The sequence below is a fragment of the Grampus griseus genome, assembly GCF_964374135.1.
Source record: "Grampus griseus genome assembly, chromosome: 20".
Taxonomy (NCBI): Eukaryota; Metazoa; Chordata; class Mammalia; order Artiodactyla; family Delphinidae; genus Grampus; species Grampus griseus.
The window spans coordinates 31,416,315-31,441,586 of record NC_139014.1 but is presented as its reverse complement, the minus strand read 5'-3'; the positions used below and the strand labels follow the sequence as shown (position 1 = coordinate 31,441,586).

Sequence of the window (25,272 nt, the reverse complement as noted above, 5' to 3'; positions counted from 1 at the left end):
GAAGCATATGGGGAAATGTAAAAGAAACTCAAGTGTCTGAACTTTTGAGAGGAAATAACCTCAGCACAGAAGATAGGCAGGAAAATCATCAGTCATGAGGCGTTTTTACCCCAATTATCCCCTTTCCACTAGGCTTTCTTATTGTGTCAGTATTACAATCCCTTCCTTTACCCCCACTCTTAGACCCACTGTTTTAGTGTCTTCCTGTAGTATACGCATTAAGATTGTTCCACAGTAAAAGACAGGTAGACCAACACCCAGGGTCAGTAAAGGCTGGGGAGCCTCCCATTAATGAAGGTGCAATGGCCTTTTAAGACCACCTGGGAACTGGAGAGAAAACAGATGGAAGACCCATGAGAGAATCGAGGAAAAATAAATGAGTCATTCCCTGACCACAGGTGACTTTGAAATTAGCCCCTCACACACACACACATAAACACACACACACATAAACACACACACATAAACACAAACACACACACACATAAACACACACACACCACTCACCACCCTTCTGTACTTTACTAAGGAGTCTAAAGTTACTGTCCTGAACTTTTCACTGGAACAGAAGAGTGTCCCATGACAGTTTAAGTGGCATCTCTGAATGGGAGGACACTTCTGTAACTGACATCCTGAGTATTTTTGTGGGCACAGTGACAGTGAGGAAGAAAAAGCTGCAAGAGGAGTGGGGGTGAGAGAGCAAAACCCAAGACTTTAAGCCCTGGAGACTTGGCATCGGAAAGAAGAAACTTTCGAAGCTCCTTTAAGAGCAGTGTGTTTTAGGGAATTCCCTGGTGGTCCAGTGGTTAGGACTCGGTGCTCTCACTGCCAAAGGCCCAGGTTCAACCCCTGGTTGGGGAAGTAAAATCCCACAAGCCAAGAGGCGCGGCCAAAACGAAAAAAAAGAACGAACAATGTGTTTTGTTTTATTTTATTATTTTATTTTATATATATATTTCTAACATCTTTATTGGAGTATAACTGCTTTACAATGGTGTGTTAGTTGCTGCTGTACAACAAAGTGAATCAGCTATATGCATACATATATCTCCATATCCCCTCCCTCTTGCATCTCCCTCCCTCCCACCCTCCCTATCCCACCCCTCTAGATGGTCACAAAGCACTGAGCTGATCTCCCTGTGCGATGCAGCAGCTTCCCACTAGCTATCTATTTTACATTTGGTAGTGGATATATGTCCATGCTACTCTCTTACTTCGTCCCAGCTTACCCTTCCCCCTCCCCATATCAAGTTCATTCTCTACATCTGCATCTTTATTCCTGTCCAACCCCTAGGTTCACCAGAACCTTTTTTTTTTTTTAGATTGCATATATAGAACAATGTGTTTTAAACAGAAACAGACTCATAGATACAGAGAACAAAACAGGTTGTTGCTAGAGGGGAGGGGGTTGCTAGAGGGGAGGGGGTTGTGGGGATGAATGAAAGAGGTGAGGGAGACTGATGGTGACAGATGGTAACTAAACGTGGTGATCATCTTGTCATGTATAGAAATATTGAATCACTAAATTGTGCACCTGGAGCTAACGATTATACTTCAATTAAAAAATTAAAATTAAAAAAAGCTTTATTGAGGTATAATTGACACAGTAAGCTGCATATATTTAAGTTGTACAATTTAAGTTTCGACATACGCAAATACCCATGAAACTATCACCTTAATCAAGATAGTGAACATAACCATCTTCCCCTAAGTTTCCTCATGCCTCATTATAATCCCTCCCTGCAGCCTCTCCTGCCCACCCCCCTTCCAGGGCAATACCTAAACTGCTTTCTGTCACTATAGAGAGTTTGCATTTTCTAGAGTTTTACATAAATGCAATCATACACTATATACTCTTTCACGTCTGGCTTTTTTCAGTCAGCATAATTATTTTGAGATTTATCTATGTTTTCACGTGCATCAATAGTTCCTTCCTTATACTGCTGAGCAGTTTTCCACTGTATGGCTACAGCAAAATTTATCTGTTCACCCTGTTTATGGACACTTGGGTTGTTTCCAGTTTTTGCAAATAAACCTGCTATAAGAAATGTTTAAAAAGAAAGAAAGAACAGTGTAGTTTCTTCTGACAAGTTGGTCAAGGGCTTATTCAAAGTTTGCAAGTCCTGCCATCTCTCTCTGACACCAGCTGGCATCCTGCAGTACAATTCTGCTGATAACCCCTGGAGTCAGAGTCAGGCTCCACAGGCCAAAGGACACAGTCCCAGCAAGACTGCCCTCACTTCAGACCCCAGCCACACTTCAGGGGGTCCCCAGGCCACCCACACTTCTGACCAACTGGCTACACACACATCCAGAAGGCTTAGTCTGGTCTGCTATAACAAAAATGCCATAAACTGGGTGGCTTAAACAAAAACACTTATTTCTCACAGCTCTGAAGGCTGAAGTCCAAGAAGCAGGCGCTGGCAGGTTGTGTCTGGTAAGGAACTGCTTCCTTGTTGAGAGACAGCTGTCTTCTTGCTCTGTCCTCACATGACAAAAGGGGTGAGGGAGCTCTCTGGGGTCTCACGTATAAGGGCACTAACCCCTTTCATGAGGGTGCCACCCTCTAATCACCTCCAATACCACCACACTGGGGGTGAGGTTTCAACATATGAATTGGGCGGCAGCACCAACCTCCGGTCTATAGCACATGACCTCCCTCAGCTTCAGTGTAAGTGTTACTCGAATTCACAGAGCTCAGGAAATCACTATACTTATGATTACAGTTTCATTGGAAAGGATACAGATCAAGACTGCCCAGATGAAGAGACATATGGAGTGAGGTCCAGAAGGGACACCACCCAGAGCTCCTGTCCCTCTCCCTGTGGAATCGGGGTGTTCAGTGGAGCTGAAACCATGCACCTCAGATTGGGACTTGAACCCACATGCCGGGACTCAAACCCGGGCAAAACCCACCGTCTTCCAACTGAGATCACACACCTGGTTTCAGGACTTAATGAAGCTCAGGTTCTTGATGTCTCATGGCAGAAAGAATTCAGTGAGAAACAAAGTGATAGGTAAGAAGTGGATTTATTTAGAAAGAAACACACTACACAGACAGCGTGTGGGCCATCTCAGAAGCTGAGAGCAGCCCCAGGGTATGCGGTTCTCAGTTTTTAAAGAGGTGGGTGATTTCATAGGCTAATGAGTGGGAGGAGTATTCCAGCTATTTCAGGAAGGGGTGGGGATTTCCAGGAATTGGGCCACCGCCCACTTTTTGATCCTTATGGTGGGCCTTGGAACTGTCATGGCGCCTGTGGCTGTGTCATTTAGCTTGCTGATGTGTTACAAAGAGCGTATACCGGGCTTCCCTGGTGGCGCAGTGGTTAAGAATCCGCCTGCCAATGCGGGGGACATGGGTTCGAGCCCTGGTCCAGGAAGATCCCACATGCCACGCAGCAACTAAGCCCGTGCGCCACAACTACTGAGCCTGAGCTCTAGAGCCCACGAGCCACAGCTACTGAGCCCACGTGCCACAACTATTGAAGCCCGTGCACCTAGAGCCCATGCTACACAACAAGAGAAGCCACCATAATGAGAAGCCCACGCACCGCAACAAAGAGTAGCCCCTGCTCGCTGCAACTAGAGAAAGCCCGCGCGCAGCAACAAAGACCCAACGCTGCCAAAAATAAAAATAAATAAAATAAATACATTTAAAAAGAAGAAGAGTGTATACTGAGGCACAACGTCTAGTGAAGTCGACTTGTCCTCCAGCTTGGACTCATTTGCTTCTAATCAGTTTATGTCATGTCCTCGGGCTATGTCATTCTTTCAAAGGTTGTGCCCTGCCCTCTTCCCTCCTGTTTCAGGTCTTTGGGGTGACCAGCTTTTATCAGGCACGACTGATTGAATCACTGACCACATATTTCAACTCGATTTCCAGCCCCTCTCCCCTCCTGGGGGTAAGGCTGGCTCAGGGAGACCAACCCTCTAATCTCACGCCTGGTCTCTCTGCCGACCAGCCCCGATCCTGGGTCATCTCACTTCTTAGCATAAATTCAGGTGTGATCCAAGGGGCTCATGAATAATAAGGACGCTCCTATTACTGGGGAAATTCCAAGGATTTAGTATCTCCCCAGCAGGAACAAGAGACAACAGCCAGTCAAATTATTATTCAACAACCTCAAATCCACACCAAGCCCAACTCCTACCTCTCTTCAAACAAGGATAAAATCCGTGAACAGGGCCCACTGCTGGCTGGTTTTTGTTTCATTTTTTCAACTTTTTATTATAGAAAATTTCAAACTGAGATAACAATAGAAGGCATAATACAATGAACCCTCCCACTTCCATCACTGTTGCCCTGATTACCCCATTTACCTTTTCACTCATACCCCTCCCCTTCCTCCCCACCCACATCCTGAGGCAAAGCCCAGAAGGACATCTTATCCAGCTGAGATTTCTGCATCGAAAGCTTCCTGAGTGGCTGCCACACCCATGACAGCCTCAAATGGGCTATAGTTCTGCTGAAATCCCAGCCCCCAGGCATCTGGGTGGGGGGCAGCCAGGGGCCCTTGGACACCTCATTTGCTGACTCCAGCATGACAGGTAAGTAACACTTTCTACACACACTGCAATGTGTGAAACAATACCACACACAGCTTTATTGCATTCAAAGCTTCTAAGGCATGTCAGCGGGCCCTGGCTCTGGTATTTCTCGTGGGTTTCAGAAGATCTGTGTCTACAGCCCTTATTATCTCTGAAAGAATCAACTCTTAAAAATATAAGCTCAAGAATATAAGCTTAAATACTCCTAATTATTTAAAATCAATACAGTGGGGCAGAATAAGGTAAGAAATAATGTATCAGTATTATGTATAGATCACAGACCCATTTCAGAGTAATTATAACAGGAGAACCAAGCAGCCCTTGAATAATAATGAACACTTGACCCTGACCTTTCGTTTGTCACACCAGAGTGACTGAGACAGCCCCTGATACCTAGGTTGGGAGAGTGTTTTTATGTCTGCGTATCTGGGAAGTTCTGACCCTTCCTCCAGGGTACCAGGGGCATCTAAGGAGGTACCTCCTCCATAATGGGATGTCAAGAGCGGTGAGTGGAGTCATCCGATACCTCCCCATCTGACTTACTTTGCAAAACGGGAAGTCAGATGAACACAAAATTTCCCCCAACTCTAGGACGCTAGTGTCGGGCACCGGCCCCGCAAGTCAAGGGAGGGGACGTAAAGTCTCACCACTGGAAACAGAATGGTTCGGAATGCCCCTCAGTTCACGCAAAGAACCCACACAGGGCTCACCTTGGGTTACCTGCTTGCCTCTCATCAACACAGGGGCTCATGCTTCCCTTTCCTGAGCTGGATGACAGATCATCAGGGAACAGCCCTCTTGGCTGCCCTCATTTCTGCAGAAGAGCCCAAGCAGGACCCGTGGTTTAATCTTCGGCATTCCCCTCTAAACCCAGCTGTTTCCCGAGTATAAACTGTCTTCAAACAAGGCGTTTGTTTCAGGAGATCGATGAAGATGCTTTGGACCATCTCCAAAAGCAGAGAAGAATCAACAAAGAACTTTTCTTCCCAGGAGCAAAGAAAGAAAACTTTTAAAAACCACATTTCAGCTATCGCAGGGGGATCTTCCCTACAAAGATGATTTCTCTCCCAAGGAAGTGGAAGTTCTTGTTGGGAGGTGACACAGATGAACACATCTGTCAGAAATATCAAGTGCTCTGGGCCTGGCTAGAGTGCCCTGGGGGCCCAGCACAAGGCTCCAGAAGCACTAACTTGTCAAACATCCATGTGGACAGGCCTGGGGTCCCCGTCTCCAGTGGTATTATTATCCTTTTCATACCACAAGGAGGCTGACTTCAGCTCTCCCTCTTGGCAAAGCCCAGAGCAGGACACATTTCACCACAAGAGGTTCCATTTCTCTCACTTTGGGGATCAGAACTTACATCCTGACAGTATCAGGATATAAGGAGCTTGGGAAATTCCAGCAATCCATTCACTCCCGCCCTGAGTGGACTGGGGTTATTTTCACTGCACAGAAACACTGCAGGAAAAATAGCTCCTTGTGCTGAAGCCTGGCAGCTTCTTTCCTCCCTGGTCCTTAAGTCTTCCTGACCCTTTGCCTGGTCAATTCCTAAATCTGGAATTGGCTCAAACGAGGAGGAAAGTAGAAAGGGCTAGGGCTGGTGACAGGCCTCTAACTCACACAAGGACCAGTGCTGGGTTGAACGGGAATGTTGCTGTTTCCCATGGATCTGCTAGAAGGCCCTTCTGGCCATAGGTAGTCAGCCCAGCAGGTGACCTAGTATGGTCCCTGAGGTAGCCACACCTGGCCTGTCTGCCTGACAGCGGGCTTAGCTGAACGTTCAACTGTGCTGGCCACGGTGGTATCTCCACCAGCCAGTGCAGGATCTCACAATCCTGGGGAACAGAGGCTGTCACTGAGGAGGGTGATCAGTAAGAAGGCAAGAGGCTCCACTCAGAAGAAAACCTCCAACTGTGAACACAGTCAGGGTCCCTCTTGCCTGGTGAAGAGCCTTGCCCCAAAGCCTGGGCTAGGGGAAGAAGGCTCTGTAGTTGTAACCAAGGCATCTCTGCTGAGACGCCTTTCACAATACATGAGAGTGGGAGGGGTTTCTAGCCACATGGGACCTGGGTCACCTTGACCCTGAATCACAAATCCAAAACAGGCTGATTCAGATTATGGTTTGAAATCTTAGACTGAAAAGGGTCCTGTTGGACTCAACACTTTAAAACCATGGATGGGGTGTTGAGGTCCAAGACAGAAAGGGAAACAGTGGAGGAAAAGGACATACTTCTTTGGGAAACTCTGGTCTGGGTGGAGACCTGCTGTGCGCAGCTTCCCTCAAGCACAGAAAATAACCAGAGGTCTGAGCATTCACCCCAACTCCCACGTGTAGGTAGTGGAGGGTGAGTAATAATGAAATTCAGTGACTTCGGAATGTTTTAAAAAATCTATAGAGTTAAGTAGCTCTGTAGAGAATCATCAAAACTCCAAGATTTGAAGGCTACCCCAGACAGCAGAGAGGCAGACACCAGAGGCCTAAGGAAGAACCCACAGTGGCTATAGATTATGTCCAAGAGCAGAGGGGCACTAAGGACTTCACTCCGCAAAGCCGCACCCGGCCACCGGGCAGCCTGGAGATCTACCAGAACAAGAGGGGGGGGGGGTCATCCTGCCTGATGGGCAGCAGAAGGCAGAAAGGCTTCCTCACCCATAACGCAATCACCCCATCCCTTTCCCTGGCCAAACCCATCCTCTTAGCCCATCTCCCTATCCTCCCACCCTCACCAGCTCCCCTCCCATCCTTTCAGCCCTTGGGGACTCTCAGGAACCCCCCTGAGAGCTCCACCTACATACAGCATTTTCACTAGAGTCCCGGGCACTGCACAGGCAGTCAGGCCAGGCGTCCAGAGCCCGCCTACTTGGAGGAGCAGACGGAGAGCGTGGCGCCTGTGGTGAACAGCCAGAAGGCCGGGTACAGAGCTTCAGTAAAGTCCACCTTGTACTTATACAACAAGTGGACCTTGTCAGCCACGGCGAAGAAGATGACAAAGCCATGGTCGCAGTTGAGAAGCACGCCCACTCGCGAGGCCTTTGTGGAGGGCAGGGTTTTCTCCACGTTGTTGTGCCAGGCAGAAATCTTGGTATTGAACCACTCCACGCACCAAGAGGCACTGTTGCGGCCAAGCCGGCTCTCGTGGCCCTGCCGCTCCATGCTGCCATAGCAGACGCCCACCCCACAGAAGTTGTTCTTCTGCAGCTCCACCTCCCAGTAGTGGATCCCTTTCTTGTAGCAGTGCAGGCCCAACACCTGAGGGCAGCATGTGAACCTCTGGGGATGTGATCGGTAGTTTTGGGGTACGTCAGCCACAGAAGCTACGGTGTAGTCCTTGGACACAGTCACCTTGTTGTGGGCAGTGTTGTGGTCCAGGACGACTTTAACAGTATCTAAGGGAGCACCAAGGAGTCAGTTACAAGGAGCCCAAAGTGCTCTCACTTTCAATCCTTTTCCTAACTGGTCATATTTATTCATTTGTTTCATCCATCCATTCTATCTAGCCAGGCGGACATTTGTCCATCTCTCTATCCATCAATCCAGCCATCTGTGCCTCTATTAGTCACCCATCTCTCTGTCTATTCCTCCATCTAAGACCATTTATTGAGCCCCTGGCTTATGCCAGATTCCATGCAGGATGTACAACCATGAACCAGACACGGTGCCTGGCCTTGTGGAGCTCACACTCCCACAAACAAGGCAAGCCCGTCAGTAATGACAACACTACGGGCCCTGCACTCTGCTAAAGGGCAGGCACACTGCTGGAGGGACACAGCCACGGGGCAACGGCTAAAGGGTGGGGAGAGCACAGGGGAACACTTCACAGGTGGGCTAGAATTGGAGCTGGCGACAGGAAGAGGAAGAGAATTAAACAGAGGAGAGCAGAGGAGGGAGAAAGGCTATGCTCGGCAGAGGGGACAGTGAAGGCAAACGTGGAGTCACGAGGACGGTGGACAGGTGCTGGGACCAGGGAAGGCTGGGCAGCTGGGAGCACAGAGGCCACAGCAGGAGGAGAGGGACACATGGGGCCACAAGTAGAGAGCTAAGCGGTCTAGACTTGTATTGGTTGCAACGGGGAACCAGTCAAGGTCTGGAAGCACACCCATGACCTGAATATACTCCTTGGTTGGGACACGAGCATGGCCTCCCCGCCCTTCCTGCCACACTTCCAGCCAGTTCTGGCAAGTCCGAAGACTGAGCAGAGATGAGTGCTGTCCCCACCCTCCACCTCCTCCCCAGGACATACCCATCTCTGCCCCTCTGCTCACAGGGAACCCTGGACCAGTGGGAGACAGCAGGCAGAGAAGACAATCCCTAGCTTGGGAATTCAGGACTGGGGTTATCTGCCACTCCCTGGCTCGGGGGCTCAGGGAAGGATACTTTGCTCCGGTTTTCCCCCAGGGCAAAATGAATGGCCTGGGAAAATGTCCTCTAAGATCCTAAGTCCCTAGAACTCGCTTCCTCTGCTTACACGGCTGTATCACAGAGCACAGGGGGCCCCACAAATGGGGGGCGGTGGGGGGAGGCGCCGGCCCGAGAACCAGCCATCCACTGCTCCCCAACAAGCCTGCTGTGGCTGTGGGGAAAGGAGGGCCAGAGCGCACTTTGCAGAGAGAGGTTATGGCCACTGCGTGGAAGTGAGCACAAGTGCAGGATGCTCTGTGGGTGAAGCTACGGGCGGGTGGCCCCTAGGCTGGCCTGGAGGAAGGAACTCCCACCACTTCCGGGCTGGAAGCCAGAGGGGAGCAAGTAAGGATGTGACAGAGTAGAGCACAGTGGGTCCTCTAGGGGAGAGGCTGACCAAGCTAGACAGAGGCAAGGGTAAGCAAGCCAGCAGCTACTCACACGCCAGGAGCTCAGGCCTGGACTTGGCTAGGAAGGTCTCCAGCACCTTGGCCTTGAGAGTCACTGGGGTCAACGGTCTGGCGGGGACTTTGGCCTCAGCTGGATGAAGAAGAGAGAGATGTTTTCAGAACAAACTCAGAGTGGGCAGCCCACTGCCCCTGGCCCACCAGAACTCACCCTCCTGGCCAGTTTGTTTGAGATCCACTAAATGTTCTGGGGCTCCGAAGGTGGGAAGCTTGCTGGCTGAGACAAGGATTGGGGCTGAGGGAGGAGACGCATGAGTTGGGGACGTGACAGGGTGACCTGATGGCCTATACTCCCTGCCACGCTGATTCTCAAGAGCTGCTTCCACAAACACACACCTGGACAGCCACGGCGACACAAATGAGTCCAGACAGGGCAACACTCATCCTATTGGTCTTATGCATTTACACTTGCCGCCTCCAAGCCCAGGCCTGGCTGCCAGCACGGGACACAGTCACAGAGCCCAGACCCCCGAGCCCCATGGCTCAGCCTTCCCTGCTGGCATTCAGTTCTACACTCAGGCACTCAAGAAACAAAGAGATGCAGAAATGCGTAACTTACCAGGTTTCTTGGGTTTCTTTTCTTCTTCTGAAAAAGAAAATTTTCAGAATTAACATATTTTAAACACAATGACCCTTTCAAAACACCATAATAGCAATCAATGCACTAATGTGACCCACGTAAATAAAGCTAGGATGTTTTAAACTCGAAAAATATAAGGGGTCAACAGGCAAATCAATCTACGGTGATAGAAGCCTGAATCATGGTTTTGGTAGGGAGGGGGCTCACTAATAAGCAGCAGGAACGAATTTCCTGGAATAATGGAAATCTTTATCCTGATCTGGGTAATGGTAACACAGATGTGTGCATTTGTCAAAATTAATCTAACTGTACTTTTAAGATCTGGGCATTTTACTGCAGTATTAAATTATATCTCCACAGAAGAAAAAATGCAAAAACAAACACAAAAAAAGACCCACATAGGGAGCCGGCCAAAAAAATGTGCTTGCCAAGGATCACGGCAGTCTTTAGAAAGTATCACGAGTGTGTGCCTGTGGGAACTGAGTTTAGCTAAAACACCCGTCCGCAAAGCGTGGTCCCCAAACCAGTAGCATCAGCATCACCTGGGAAGCTGTAGGGATGCAAATTCTCAGACCCACCCAGACCAGCTGAAACTGAGAGTCTGGGGGTGGGGCTCAGAAGTCTGTCTCTTACAAGCCCCTGGGATTGCGATGAAGGCTCAAGTTTGAGCAGGCTAGAAGATTTCAAGTTCCCTTTCTGCCACCTTCCCCACCACTGAAATGACAAAGGGGGTTTTGGATCTCATCCCTGCCTGCCTGCAGGATCCTGTACATTCCAGACCAGCCCTGCTCTCCCCCCACCAGACCCTCCCTGGTCCCACATGCCCCACTGGCTCCCGGTTCCTCCCGCTTCCCAGCCGTATTTCTCGGGAGTCGTTCTCACTCTTCCCATCTCCCCCCTGCTCCTCTCCTGCCCACTGCCACTGGACCAGCATCTTGGCAGGACCCCGGGCTATGACCTTGGCCTCAGGCAAAGGGCCCCCCCCCCAGGCAGCACGATTCTTAGAAGCCTCATCCACAGTGATGAGCCTACCCCTTCCTTGCCTGTTTCCCCGCCTCAGCCCCCCACAGCTCACTCACGTGAAGCGCGGGGCTTATGAAGTGGGGCAGCGGGAAGGAGGCTTTCAGGAGCTGTGCCTTGAGAAGGCCACAGGTTTACAGTACCTCCCTCTTCACACAAGGTGCCCTTCCACGTTTTCAGGCTCCGCTGATGGCTCCCTCCTCACCTGTCCCAGGCATCCCAGTCCCCGACCCCATTCCACTCAGGAACTGGTATCACACATTTGTCTGCCAAAGACAACCACTAAACACTAACACCAAGCAAACAACAACAAAAACCAGCCCGGAGTTCTCTCATCCCAACCACCCAATAGGGGGCAGCCCTCCTCCGTCCTCACTGACTTTTTGGCCAACAGTTCGGTGACATATGCCCGTCCTTTAGAGAGCTTTCACCATCAGTGTCCCATGTGAACCTCACACAATAATCCCATGAGGTGGACATCATTATGGTCCAAATTTGACAGATGAGGAAACTGAGGACCATTCTTCACCCCAGCCCCATCTCAACAAGGTGATTTCGCCCCCAAGGGGGAGCAAAAATTGATTCTTAGGAGGTGAGGGGGAGAGAAGGATGGAAAAAACTTGTTCTTTTTATGTATAAAAGCACAGTATATAAACAGATATATCGTATGTGCGGTATTAAAATTTCATGGATGGGGGTGATTAGGAAAATAATTTCTAAAAGGGCCTGAGAGGTAAGAGCAAAGGAGGGCAACAGGGAAAAAAGGTTGAAGAGCTCTGTGATGGCAGAAACACATCCCAACCCGAGGCTGAACGGCACTGGGCTACGGTGAGGCTCAGCCTCTGCTCAGGGGGTCACCCCAAATGCCAGAACTCGGGCATCGTAAGTATTTCTCAAGACAAGCCAGCTTCGGTCATCTTGCCGTTCCAGGCAGTCAGAATATCCAGTGCTGATGGCCGGTCCTCCCGCGTGCCCCAGCAGGGCTCCTGCAACAGTCCTGCCACCTCCCCTCAGTGGGGTCAGGCAGCACTTGCCTCCAGGTGCGCCCGGGCCCCGCGGAGCCTGGGATGGGCTGTGCCCCACTGAAAGGAGCCGTGACGCCTGCCAGTGCCTCAGCCCGAGCACCGCCTGCCACAGTCGCTGCTGCCCCAGGGACAGAGGTGGGCTTACTTTACTTACTTGGGATCTTCTTCACAGGCCGTGGGGGTTTCGGCATGTGCGGCAGGTCATGTCCTCCAGGGCCCCCTGTGCCAAAGAAGAAGAGGGTAGTCTATGCGGCTCTTCCGAACCAAGCCTAGGAGCCAGCCCCGCGGTCGGCAGGCGGGGAGAGGCTTACAAAGTTGATTTCCGCTGACCTTCCCCATCCGATCACTTACAAGCACTAGAAACAAGATAACTGAAAGACAAATTCGGCGTGTTCCCTCTTTTCTCTGCCTTAACATGCAGCCAGGGTGGAGTCTTTCCTCCACCAGCACCCAGCTCCATGACCTCTGAACCGTCCGTGAGCTTTGGTTTCTTCCGACGTATGACGGGGCTGACTCTCCTCGCTCGTGGTGGTGAGATCAAGATGTCTGGCATGTCGTGGTAGCTCCTTTCCCTCTGGTTCCTCTCACCCCTCCTTCCCCAGACCAGTGATCACTGACATAGCAGGAAAACAAGTATGCAGGGCTAATCCATCAGTGGCTTTCCCCTCTGTGCCAGGTGCTGGGGAGAGTGCTGGATGAAAACAGACCCAGCCCCTGCCCTCACTGATCACAGTCTGGTGAATGGCAAGGAAGAGTAAAATGACAGATGCGCTAAGGGCCCCGAGGGATGATAAGGACCCGGCAACCTGGTCTGAGGAGGAGGAGTGGCAACAGGGGAGGTTTGCTGAGAAATGGAATGTTTCAACTGACCTCTGAAGGGTGACAGGAGTCACCTGGTGAAGATGTTGGAGTCTGAGCCCTCTAGGCAGTGGGGGAGCATGTACAAAGGCCCTGTGGCAGGAAGCTTAACATTTTTTTTTTTTTAAGCTTAACATATTTGAAGAATTGTAGAGTGTAGAGGGATGTATGGGAGGAGGGGGTAACTTCAGGGCTAAAGAGACAGACGGGGCCTGACCAGGCAGGGGTTGACAGCCAGGGTCAAGAGTCTGGTCTGCAATCTAAAAGCAACGGAAAGTCTCTGAACAGGAGGCAGGGGAGAAGGTGCCAAGAAATCAGATTTGCATCCTGAAAAGCTCTCTCCAGCTGCAACAGGAGTGCATGCAGAGGGACTCATTAGGAAGCTGCCACGGGTGATTGCAATGGACAGCAGGTGACTGGTGGCTGGCAGTGAAATCAGCGGACTGAAGCACGAGATATTTAAGAAGCAAAATCTGACAATGGGTTGGATATAAGTGGAAGGGCAGGGGGTATCAAGAAGTTCCATGTTTCTCTGACCCCCAAACTAGCCACTTCCCTACCAAATAACACTGACAACCCAGAATCCATTCAGCCCATCTGAGCCAACCTCAGACTCACAAAAAAAAGCCTATCTAGAAAGACCCTTCACAACATCCAGCCCCCAAAAATATTTTAGGAAGGACAGCTACAATCTCAGGAAGAGGCAAAAACTCCCCACTACCTCCTAGATGGAGGGCAAATGTTTTATAACCCCCGAAACTCAAGCCCCAATGCTCCAGTTCAAGATTTCTCTCCCACCCCAAAACACTGAGGGGACACATCCCATTTCAGGGCTCCCAGTGGAAAGCATAGGAGGTTGCTAATAGTTACCTGGGATGATGAGCTCCTCAGGCTTCTTGTCCTGGAGCTGTTTGAGGTACTGCTTCAGCTCATTTTTGAGCTCAGAGGTGCCCTGACAGACACCCTTTATCAGCTCGTGATTCAGCTCCACCCTGGGGACATAGACTGGCTTCGTTGTGATTCCTTGCAGTTTTGCTGCTTTCTGCAACAAGCCAGGGGGTTAGTTCAGGCAGCTCTGGTTGAAGCCAGGGCCTGGGCTCAGGCCTCATGAACCCCAGAAGGAGCTTCCCTGTGCCCATGGGCACTAAGTCTAATCAGCCTCTCAAATTAGAGCCAGAGGTCACTGGGGGTTAAAGTGCCACTTCAAGACACAGCGATCTGGAGCTGGAAGGGCCCTCAGAGGTCCCTCACCTTACAAACGGGAAAACTGAAGTCAAAAATGACAAGTGTCTTGCCAGGACCTCTGCCAATTCATGGCAGGGACAAAGCTGGGACCCAGATCTCCTGACCCCCATGGACAATGCTCTTTCCACCCCTCCAGCTGTGGCTGAAGAAGTACAGGAGACTCATTACCATCTCCATCCCGCAAGGACCAGCTCTGAACACAAGTCCTGAAAATAGACAGGAATGCCTGGAAGGCTGCAGGATTCAGCCACATATCCAACGAAAAAGCAGGATCTTACAGAAGGTTCCAGACCTGGGGACCAAATCATGTCATACAGCAACCAGAGGACCAGATGTGGACTCGGAATCCTTATGTGGGCGCTCAAGGCGGCTAGGCCAGCAAACAGGAAAGAGCACGTGAGATGAAACTTAATGCCATCCAGCCTAGGTGTGGCTAGAAGACCCTGAACAGAGAAGAGAAGGCTGCCAGGCACTCCTGTCCTTCCTCAGGACCTGAACATGGAATCTGGGCCTTGGACGTGTCAAAGTAGCACGTCACCCAATCAACGGGCCACCCCAGAACATCTGCCGCGTGCCAGACACTCTGCCGTGCACTGGACATGCCAGGAGGGTGAAGGGCCCCGCCTGAAAAGAGCTGACAGCATTTTTCTTTTTTCTTTTTTTTTTGGCCACACTGTGCGCCATGTGGGATCTTAGTTCCCTGACCAGGGATTGAACCCACACCCCCTGCGTTGGGAGCACGGAGTCTTAACCACTGGACCACCAGGCAGGTCCCCTGACAGCCTTTTAAACAGACATGAAAACAAGCACATCTAAAACAACGTTGTCGAGGGCAAGAGCAGAGGCAGGTAACATGCTCCGGATCGCCAGCAATGGCAGAATAACGGGATCTGAGGACAAAGGACAGGGTTTACTAGGCAGAGCCAGCCACGGCATTCCCTCCCAATGCCCAGTGCATCTGAGGAGTGCTCTGCTGTGGTTAGAGCACAGGGCATGGGCAGGGGGTGGCTGGCAAAGGCAGGCTGGTCACCAAGGTCCTGTGGGAATGTGAAATCAGAAAGGGCGGGGGGTGGTGCCTGTGCTTTAGAGAGACACTTCCAGGGGCCGTGCAGAGGCAGGATGGAGGCAAGCGGTGGAGGCCTATGCAGTAGGCAGCATGCTAAGATGGCCCCCAAGACTCCTGCCTGCCCCGGGCACACATCCTATACATCCTCTCCTCCTGAGTATGAGCATGACACTGAGTATGAAAGGATATTACTCCATGGTTAGGTTACATTACATGGGAAAACTGAAGGAATACTGAGATGTAATTAAGATCCCGAATCTGTTGGTTTTGAGTTAATCAAAAAGATGATTCTCCCAGGTGGGCCTCACTTAATCAGGTAAAAGTCCTTAAAAAAGGAACTGGGCTTTCGGGGAGGGAGAAATTCTCTGCCGGTTTTGAAGAAGCCGGCTGCCAACTCGAAAGAGGGCCACACGGCGAGGAATCACAGCAGCCTCTAGGAACTGCGGACGGCCCCTGCTGACAGCCAGCAAGGACACGGGAACCCCCGTCCTGCATTACAGGGGACTGAATTCTGCCAACAAGAATGTGAGTTTGGAAGACAACCTTGAGCTGCAAAAGGAATGTAGCCTGGTGAGACCTCAGCCATGCCCTGAGCCACAGAAAGTGTGAGATAACAGACAGATGTTCTTCTAAGCCACTCAGTTTGTGGTAAGTTGTCATGAAATGTAGAAAACTAACACAGCATGTGTCTCAGGGATGCTTCCCATGACCTCATACAGCCTCAGCTCCTCGAGGGCCCCAACGCACCCACAGTCAACATCATGACGCTAGGCAGAAAGAGTACTCAACGCCCTCATCTTGACCCACCTCCAGAAACTCATACTCGTCCCCCTTAGTCAGGGCAAGTTCAATCTCTTCCTTCAGGGTCTGGATCTCACTCTTCTTCTTGAGGAGGATCTGATAAATGTTGTCGAACTTGCTGTTGACCCTCTTCTCCTCTTCCTTTATCTTTCGTGCGGAGTTGGCCTCTGAGGCATCAATGAGAGCCTTCATTTCCATGTATTCTTGTCTAAGCTGGTCCATCTTCCTGTGTGCAACCTCCTGAGAAGGCAAAACAAGAGGGCATCCATCAGACCGGCAAAAAAGCTAAGCCTGAGACACGGAGCGCCAGGAGCTCTTACCTATACTTCCTGGGAATACAAAGGGATGCAACCACTTTGGAGAGCAAGATCTGGTGTATCTGAAGGTGCTCATACCCTTTGACCCAGCAACTCAGTCTAGGAATATACTCTAGAAAAAATCTGGGACTTCCCTGGTGGCGCAGTGGATAAGACCCCGTGCCCCCAATGCAGGGGGCCTGCGTTCAATCCCTGGTCAGGGAACTAGATCCCACATGCATGCTGGAACTAAGAGTTCTCATGCCACCACTAAGAAGCCCGCGAACCGTAAGTAAGGAGCCCACGTACCGCAACTAAGGAGCTGGCGAGCCGCAACTAAGGAGTCCTGGAGCTGCAACTAAGGAGCCCACCTGCAGCCACTAAGACCCCATGCAACCAAGTAAATAAATAAAGAAAAAAATCTCAGAACCTGTCCAAGAGACACACAAGAATGCTCTAAGCAGCACTGTTTGAATTAGCAAAACCCTGGAAACAACCTGAATGTCTATCAATAGAAGACGGAAAATTATTCACAGGATGGAATATTAAACAGTAATAAGGGAAAAACAACTTGTAGAAGAAGACATACAGTATGATGCTCCTTACATAAAGGTTAGAAACAAACAGAATGGTAGTATTTATTGCCAAAGGAATACATTACATACATATTACAAGTATAAAGAAACACATGGGAATGTATAAATTCAGGATAGTGGTTACTTCTGGAAGAGAGGAAAGGGGATATAAAAAGGGAGAAGCAAAGCAGGGGCTTCATCTTCCATGGCGATATTTTATTTCTTAAGCTGGAAAGCAGTTCATGAGTAATTTTTTAAGGGGTATGAGGCTGCTCTAGAAAATTTCCTCTAGAACTGCGCTTTCTAATACCATAGCTACTTGCTACACGCAGCTACAGAGCACTTGAACTATGGCTAGTCCAAGTTAAGATGTGCTATAAGTGTAAAATAAAAGGAATTTGAAATATCTCATTAATACTTTATACTGATTAAAATAATACTTTGGATATACTGAGTTAAATAAAATATATTATTAAAATTAATTTCATGTGTTATTCAAATTAGAGTTATACACAGTATAAGGCTCACTTTATATTTCTAGCGGACAGCACTGCTCTAGAAGCTGCAGTTTCGCTTTACATGTTGGGAAACCTCAATAGCTCAGAATCAAACGTGACAGAAACACACATAAGAGGAACAGGAAGACTGGAACTCAATTATCTCTTTTTCTTTCTTTTTTGGCCACACTGCGCGGCACATGGCATCTTAGTTCCCCGACCGGGGATTGAACCCGTGCCCCCTGCAGTGGAAGCACAGAGTCTTAACCACTGGACCACCAGGGAAGTCCCGGGAATTCAATTCTTTCTTTAACCAACACTTTACCCTGCCACCTCCAATGTGACTACCAATGTCCCTGAGTATTCATCCTCCTTCTGCTCCCGTCAATAAGAGAACACCCCTGGAGTTTAGACCGGCACGTGGCAGCCCAGCCGCAGACTACATTTCCCAGCATCCCCTGCAGCTGGGCTTGGTCATGTGACTAAGCTGCTCACAACAGGAGCAAAAGTGATAATGGCAACACTCTCCTTCCCCCTTCTCACAGGCTAGAGCAAAGATGTAATGGTGACCCAGCTGCAACCACAGAGATGAGGAAGGGCAATAAAAAGGAAAGATCCTGAACTCTGAAGGATCACATGGAGCAGAGCCATCCCACTAGCCTGGGTTCCTCACCTGAACTGTCACAGGGAGCAAAATAAACGGCTATCTTCTTTAAACCTCTGATTTTGAGGGGTATCTCTGTTACAGCAGTTTAGCCTGCCCCCCCACTGATACAGGTATTTTCATGTGCATCCTTTCATTTAAGCCTCATAACTCACCTCTGGAAAGAAGTTGTGATTGCTTCAAAACTAAGGCTCAGAGATCTGCCAACACAGGCTAGTATTCTAACCCACATTTCATCTAATTAAGCCACAGCTGTGGCAATAAAACTGAATGCTGCAGCTCCAGACCAGAATGCTTAAAAATCAAATCTTCTTTCAATGTAAAAGCATTGTAACCTTATAAAAACTGTAAAAAAAACTAGAGGGAAAAAAATATCCCTAATTCTACCACTCCAACACTTGCACTACTATTCCTTTATTATATTTCCTTCCAGTCTTTTTTCCTATACTTCCTGTAATGGGTTGAATGGCAGCCCCCCAAAAGATATGTCCACATTTCGGAACTTACTTAGAAAATGAGTCTTTGCAGATGTAATTAAGGTAGGAATCTTGAGATGAGATCATCCTGGATTACCCAGGTGAGCTCTAATCCAATAGCAAGTGTCCTTATTAGAGACAAAAGAGGAGAAGACAGAGGAGGCCGTGTGAAGATAGGGACAGAGATTGGAGTGATGCAGCCACCAGCCAAGGAATGCCTGAGCCACGAGAGGCTGGAAGAGGCGAGGAAGGATTCTTCCCCAGAACCTTCGGAAAGAGTGTGGCCCTGTCGACACTTTGAATTGGGACTTCTGGCCTCCAGAACTGTGGGAGACCACATTTCTGTGGTTGTAAGCCCAGTCTGCAGTAACTTGTTACAGTCGCCCTAGAAACAAATACACTTTTTAAAAATAAATAGATGCAACTTTTACTTCCTGTTTTTCTCCCCCTTAAATCATAACCACTTTTTATATGACTATATTTTAACCCTAATTTTTAATGGTTGGGCTTGTAGGTAGGCTTTGAGTCTGTGAAGGATCTCTCTGGGCACATAGCTTTTTGCATGTTCTGCAAGGCTGAAGTCGAATTCTGACACTGTGAGTGAACCTGACACAAGCCTTGTCCTCCCCAGAGGTGAAGGGAGGCTCCAGGGCCAGGCTGGTGGCGGGGAGCCCTGTCACTCACCCGCACGTCCTGCTGCCTGGCTCTCACGTCCTCCAGTGCTCTTGACGCCCCGTTGATCTGACTGTACATGACAGTCAGTTTATGCCTCAACTTGTTCTGCGGAGAAAACAAACCGAGTGAGAAAATACCCCATCCAGCCCCCCACCAGCACCCAACACCAGCGACTGCCCTCAAGTCTATCCCACAGGTGTTTCCACCACCCCAAGTCTCATCTGCTTGTAGCTTTTTTTTTTATTAAGTTTGTTTTTTTTGATGTGGACCATTTTTAAAGTCTTTATTGAATTTGTTACAATATTGCTTCTGTTTTATGTTTTGGTTTTTTGGCCACGAGGCATGTGGGATCTTAGCTCCCTGACCAGGGATCAAACCCGCACCCTCTGTACTGAAAGGTGAAGTCTTAACCACTGGACAGCCAGGAAAGTCCCTGCTTGTAGCTTTTTGAAGCATTCTCATATTTACTGCCTCCCTTCATCCTTTCAGGGGAACTGGACAGTAAAGAAGTTACAAGGATAGGATTTGGAGCCAGACGGACAAGACTCAATACCCAGGCTCTCCAGCTGTCTCTCACTTGTTTCTTTGGCCATGAAATAGATATCAACGCAACTGTTCCCACCCCGCAGGGCTAGTAGGAGAATTAACTGAAGCAGGGTTAAGTCCTCAGCATAGTGCCTGGATCTTAGTCAGGACAAATGGTCTTAGTAAATTTCAGCTTGATTATGAGCTTCTTCACTAGCACCCATTTTATAGATGATGAAACTGAGGCAAAGAGGACAGCAAGGTGGTCAAGCTCACACAGACAGAACGAGCTGGGGCAGCTGCTTCAGAAAGTGGCAGGCGGGGTTGTACAAACCAAGCCTCCCACTGCAAACAACCATAAAAGCAGACAGAATATTGGGGGAGGGGGGATCTATTAAAAACCAATGGGGAGCTAAGAAAGCAGGGAAGGATTATGTAATTAAGATCCAGAAGAAGGAAACCCAGAGAGATAAGCCTGGCATCGGGGGTTGTTCTCCCAGATCCATCGGCCAGTTCTGGAAGACAGCTGGGAGGGCCTCTGTCAGCCTCGGAGAGGCAGGTGGACAAAGATCAGAGTCCAAGGCTCACTTGATAAGCCCCACAGGCAGGGACCTCCAAGGGCTAAACCCTAGGAATAGGGACGAACCAGCAGTAAACCAGCCATCGACAGTTCAGTCCCTGAAACTGAACTAAGGTGATTCAGAATTGCTAGGCCCCTAGCCTTCAGATACAAAGGTAAATTATGCCCAGTGGAAGCTAATATCACCCAAGGCCTCTTAGTATTGCCATAAATTTTCATAGTCAATGTCCAATTTCACCCTACTCAGGTGAAATGTTGGGGCATAGAAATGGGTAGGAAAATCACCACCACCACTACCATAATGGGAGCTAGTGTTTATCATGTACTTACTCTCAGCCAGGCATTGTTCTAGTGCTTTCCATGTATTAACTATGTAAAGCTAAAAGCAACACTAGGAGGTAGAGGGTTATCCCCCCTTTACAGATGAGGTCACTGAAGCACAGAGTAATTAAGTGGCTTGCCCTAGGTCACATCGCCATTAACTAGTGTTACAAGATCCTGGTGTTACAATTACAGACTTGTGTCCAAACTGAGCACACAGGAAAATTCTAGAAAAAAATGTATGTCCCCTAACTAGCTGGCTCAACAATACTCTGGCCCTCCCTTCCTCTTCCCTGCCTCTCCCACTCCACCACTGACCTTGACTCTGGATTTGAACAACCCAGAGAGAGTCACATGTAAAAGCTAGAAGCAGAGACCAAGGCCACACTAACTCAACCCCAAAAGCCCAAGTCACTGATAGCGTTTCAGATGTGACCTCTGTGACAATGCCCTTTGACCTGGTCTCTAACAGTGGCCAAGATGAACTGTGGGCCAAAGGCAGAAGGCCAGGCCCAGGCAGATCTGGCCTCACAGGTCTCAGAGCTGGAAGAGACCTCAGAATACCTGGGGGCTGCCAAATGTTTCACCTCCAAGACTCACTCTTAGTAGTACACCCCTGAACCCTATACTCTGAAAGATTTTACCCACTATTAATCAAATGCATACAACAGTCCCCTGATGGTAGAGAGGGGCCCACAGGGCTATAGATGACGAAAGGAAAGCCACCCAAGGACTTTGACAGCAGCGACAATCCCCTAATCAAGGGTAGAGAACCTTTCGAAGTTCTGAGGATCGCTTCACAGACTGGGGACTTGGGTCCTCCACGTGGGAGGCACCGGAGTCCTGAGTCCACCCCACACCAGTGACTGGGCCAAGCTGGGCTGGCTCTGCCACCAGTACTGACCAGCAGCAGGGCTGGAAAAGGAGACAGGTTAAAGGACTGAGCAAGCCAGGACAACGAGGGGAAGGGGAGAGATGGCAGGAAAGCCTTGGTAAAAGGATTAAAAAGCCCAGTGTGTATGGCATACAAATAATCTGAGCGCAGACTCCAGCTCCAGGCCCTGGAGGCTGAGAGGGAGCTGGGGCTCCAGACCAGGCGGAAATGGGTCCTTCTGCCCCTACTTGCCTTCAGCCTCCTGGATAAGAACTTCTAGAAGGGTCTTTCGATAGGAGCCAGGCTACCCTAGTCCTCAGAGCCATGCATCCTGAGGCAAAGAAGATCTGGGCAGCCTAACCCCCTCCATGCAGCAAACTCTGCTCAGGGATTTCTGAGTAACAGAAATGATAGCGGCACGTCTGTGCAGCATTAGCGAACTGTAAAATGCCATTTACGGAACATCTCATTTAATCTTCCCAATAACCTTCTGAGATAGGTACTATTATTGTGCCCCTTTTTTGAGTTCCTAGCTAGGAAGCAGAGCCAGAATTCAAACCCAAATCTCAACATCCAGCCCTGGTCAGAGCCTGTGTCAACCAGCCTGACCCTGGGGCCTGCCTACGAGGCACTTCCCACACAATTCATCCCTCCGGAGCCTCCTGGTCACCCTTGGAGGTGGGGAGGGAATGCTATTAATCCCATTTTACGGATGAAGATAAGGTTCAGAGAACTCAGTGACTTGCCCTGAACCACAGCGGATGCAGGGCAGAGCAGGGCTCCAGCCTCCGCAGGCCAGGCAGGTTCCTTCCTGCAACAGGTAGAGACCCAGGTAGTCTGGGCCTGAGATGGTGGTACCTCCAAAGTCAACTGTCAGGCACTGCCTGAGGTCTGACTTCTGGGACTCAGGGAGGAAGTACACAGAAACCCAGCTCAGACTGGAGAAGCAGACCAGGCCAGGGAGGAGCCGTGCCCGGACGGGAGCAAAGCCTTCACCCTGGCCCTGGCGCCACTGCAAACCTCCCACAGGCCTCCCGTCTCCTTTGATGATACGAGGACAGCCCTTGTTCTCCCGGACAGCACTGCCGGAGTGAAAGGAAATCAGGCTTCACTCTGGAGCTCAGACGGATGCAATGAAAGGTAGTTAGACTACAGCTTTTCAGCCTCTGCCTGGAGTCCACAGGGGGAAATTATGATCCCCAAACCACTGAAATCACCACAGACCCAAAAGGCCCCTTGGGAATGAATCCACCCAGCCCCACCCCCTCACTTTACTGATGAGGGCCAGTCCTGTGCTTTAAAGCGGCACAGGAAGTATATAGGGCGCCACGGTGCAGGAGTCTGGCTGTGCATCCTGTCCAGGGATTCCTGGGACTCTGCCCACCCTCCCACCCGTAACTGTCCTCCCTGGTCGCTGGAAGTCTCTGGCTCACCAAAGGCTTTTTCTCACATGACCTCAGGAATGTCCTATGCTCTGAACTCCGTGGACTTGGCTTTGAGGCTGGTCCATAGGGAGAAACAGCACATGTGGAGCCAGACCAGCTGGGGGCCCAATGCCCACTTGGCCACTTGGGTTAGCTCAGGTTAAATTAACTTCTCTGAACCTCCATTTCCTCAGCTGTAAATAACTAATTATACCCACCTCCCGGGTGCTACCCGGATTTATTGAGAGAACAGAGGTAACCTCTAGCGCTCATATCTAATGTTCAAAACCCTGTACTAACCATGTCAGACAAGTGCTAGGCTTAAGGCAAGCAATGTCCCTCCGTATAATGGGTGAGAGGGGTGGGGGCAGAGAAGGTAGACCAGGAATGATCCAGAAGGGCTGTATGTTCTCCCAGCCCCTTTCTACCTGGACCCTGGGGATGCCCCTGCCCTGATCTCAGGCCCAGCGAGGCCCATCCCCCGCACCCAGGTGACCCAAGTAGGCCAAGATGCCCACAGTGGTGCCCTCCGCACAACCCAGCAGGCCCAGGCTGCCCCTCTGGGCCCTCATCCGCCAGCCCCTACCTCCAGGTCAGTGCTGGCCTGACTCAGGGGCGCAGGCGAGCAGGTCTTGTGCTCCACTACGCAGATGTGGCAGATGCACTCGCCGTGCTCAGGGCAGAAGAAGTCCCGCAGCCGGTTGTGCTGGGGGCACTTGCGGCGCATCAGGTCACGGATGGGCGGCTGCAGCGGGTGGTCCCGGAAGGCGGGGCTGTCGAGATGCGGCCGCAGGTGCTCCTGGCAGAAGGAGACCGTGCACACCAGGCACGTCTTGACGGCGGCCGCCTTCAGGCAGTGGTCGCAAGGCACCTGGTCGGCCTGGTTGGGGGCGGCGGCCCGGGTGGGCGGCGTCCAGTCGTCGGGGAGCTCGGGACGGACCTGCTCGGCCTGCAGGAACTGCTCCACCACCGCACACAACACCGTGTTCTTGTGCAGCTGTGGCCGCGTCTGGAAGCCGGTGCGGCACTGCGGGCATAGGTACGGCGGGCCCTGGACGGCCCACGTCTGGTCCAGGCACGACCCGCAGAAGTTGTGGCCGCAGGGCGTGGTGACCGGCCCCTTGAAGGGCTCCAGGCAGATGGAGCACGACAGCTCCTCGGCCAGGGGGCACAGCTCCGCCATGGCCATCCTGGGGGAACCCGACGGGACGCGCTGGAACCGCGGCCGCGACTGCTGCACTATCGCCCGGAGGCCGCCAAGGAAACGAAACTGATCTGCGGGAGGGGCGGTCCCCGGGCCTTTCGGGAAGTCACGTGGGGCAGGTGGGGCGGGCCGCGCGGGGCCCCCAGGGTTGCTGACGTGCGAGTTGCGACGTTCGTACCCCGGTGGTTTCCGGGGGTTGGGTGCGGGGCGCTGGGCTCGGGGTTTCAGACGAGCCTCTCGACCACCAGGGGGTTCTTGCGGCCACTCTGCGGATGAGGAAACTGACGCCTCGAGTGGTGAACCCCGGATCCCGGGAGTGAGGGGACTACTGCACAGAAGCCCCTGCAGCAGGTACCTTCCTTCGGAGAACTCATCCGGACAGGAGTTGTCCGCACCGCCCCGCGAGCAAGGCTGTCTTATCAGGACAGGGTCTTAAAAAAATAACTGCAGGAACAGTAAACGACTGACTGCCTTTTTTTTTTTTAAATCCTTCCTTTCTCTTCCCTGGTCCTGGGCGCTGGCGTATCGGCTTACAATCTCTGCAGCCTGGAGCCCATGGTCACACACCCACACGCTCAGGCTTAAACTTGGTGATTTCTTTCCATGCCGCCGGTATAACATGCTTTTTATTTTATTTTATTTTCCATTTCTACTTTACTGGAGTTCGGATTCATCCCAGTTTAACAAAGTTTTCCTCTCATACACATACATACACACTTGCCCGTGCACACACACACACACACAAATATAATTTTGAAACATTTTTCTCAAAATTGTTTATTTAGGTTTATTTTCTTTCATTTATTTTTAGCTTTGTTTCCCTCCCTGCTCTGGCCTGGGTGCAGGTAAAGTGGGTGTACAATAAGGGAGAAGTGTTCAAGAGAGGGGATGGGGAGCGAAGAGAAAGTGTTTTGGGAGGAATAAGCTGGAGTTTGCTTTGGGGATAGGGTGGGCAGCAAAAAGGAGGACAAGGTAAATGCTAATAGTGATCACTACCATTTATTGGGCACCTGCTGGGTGCTAGACAAGTCATAGATATCCTTATAATCTCTTATAATCCTTGTAAGCACTACAAGACAGAAGTCATTATATCATTTTACAGATGAAGGTCACGTATTTTATACAAAATAGGACTAGGATACTAGCTCAGGA

At 50.4% G+C, this 25,272-nt stretch overlaps 1 protein-coding gene across 1 annotated transcript; it reads right to left on the bottom strand.

The window, feature by feature from the left end:
- Nucleotides 1-1,096: 1,096 nt before the first annotated feature.
- Nucleotides 1,097-24,148, bottom strand: TRIM25 (tripartite motif containing 25). The gene is made up of 9 exons (XM_082679581.1): nucleotides 23,503-24,148; nucleotides 19,202-19,297; nucleotides 16,016-16,249; nucleotides 13,768-13,939; nucleotides 12,194-12,259; nucleotides 9,974-10,000; nucleotides 9,566-9,649; nucleotides 9,389-9,487; nucleotides 1,097-7,935 (listed from the first exon to the last, which is right to left on the bottom strand). The coding sequence occupies exons 1-9, from the start codon at nucleotides 24,103-24,105 to the stop codon at nucleotides 7,406-7,408; spliced, it is 1,911 nt and encodes a 636-aa protein (XP_082535707.1). The 5' UTR covers nucleotides 24,106-24,148; the 3' UTR covers nucleotides 1,097-7,405.
- Between the last annotated feature and the right edge of the window lie 1,124 nt (nucleotides 24,149-25,272).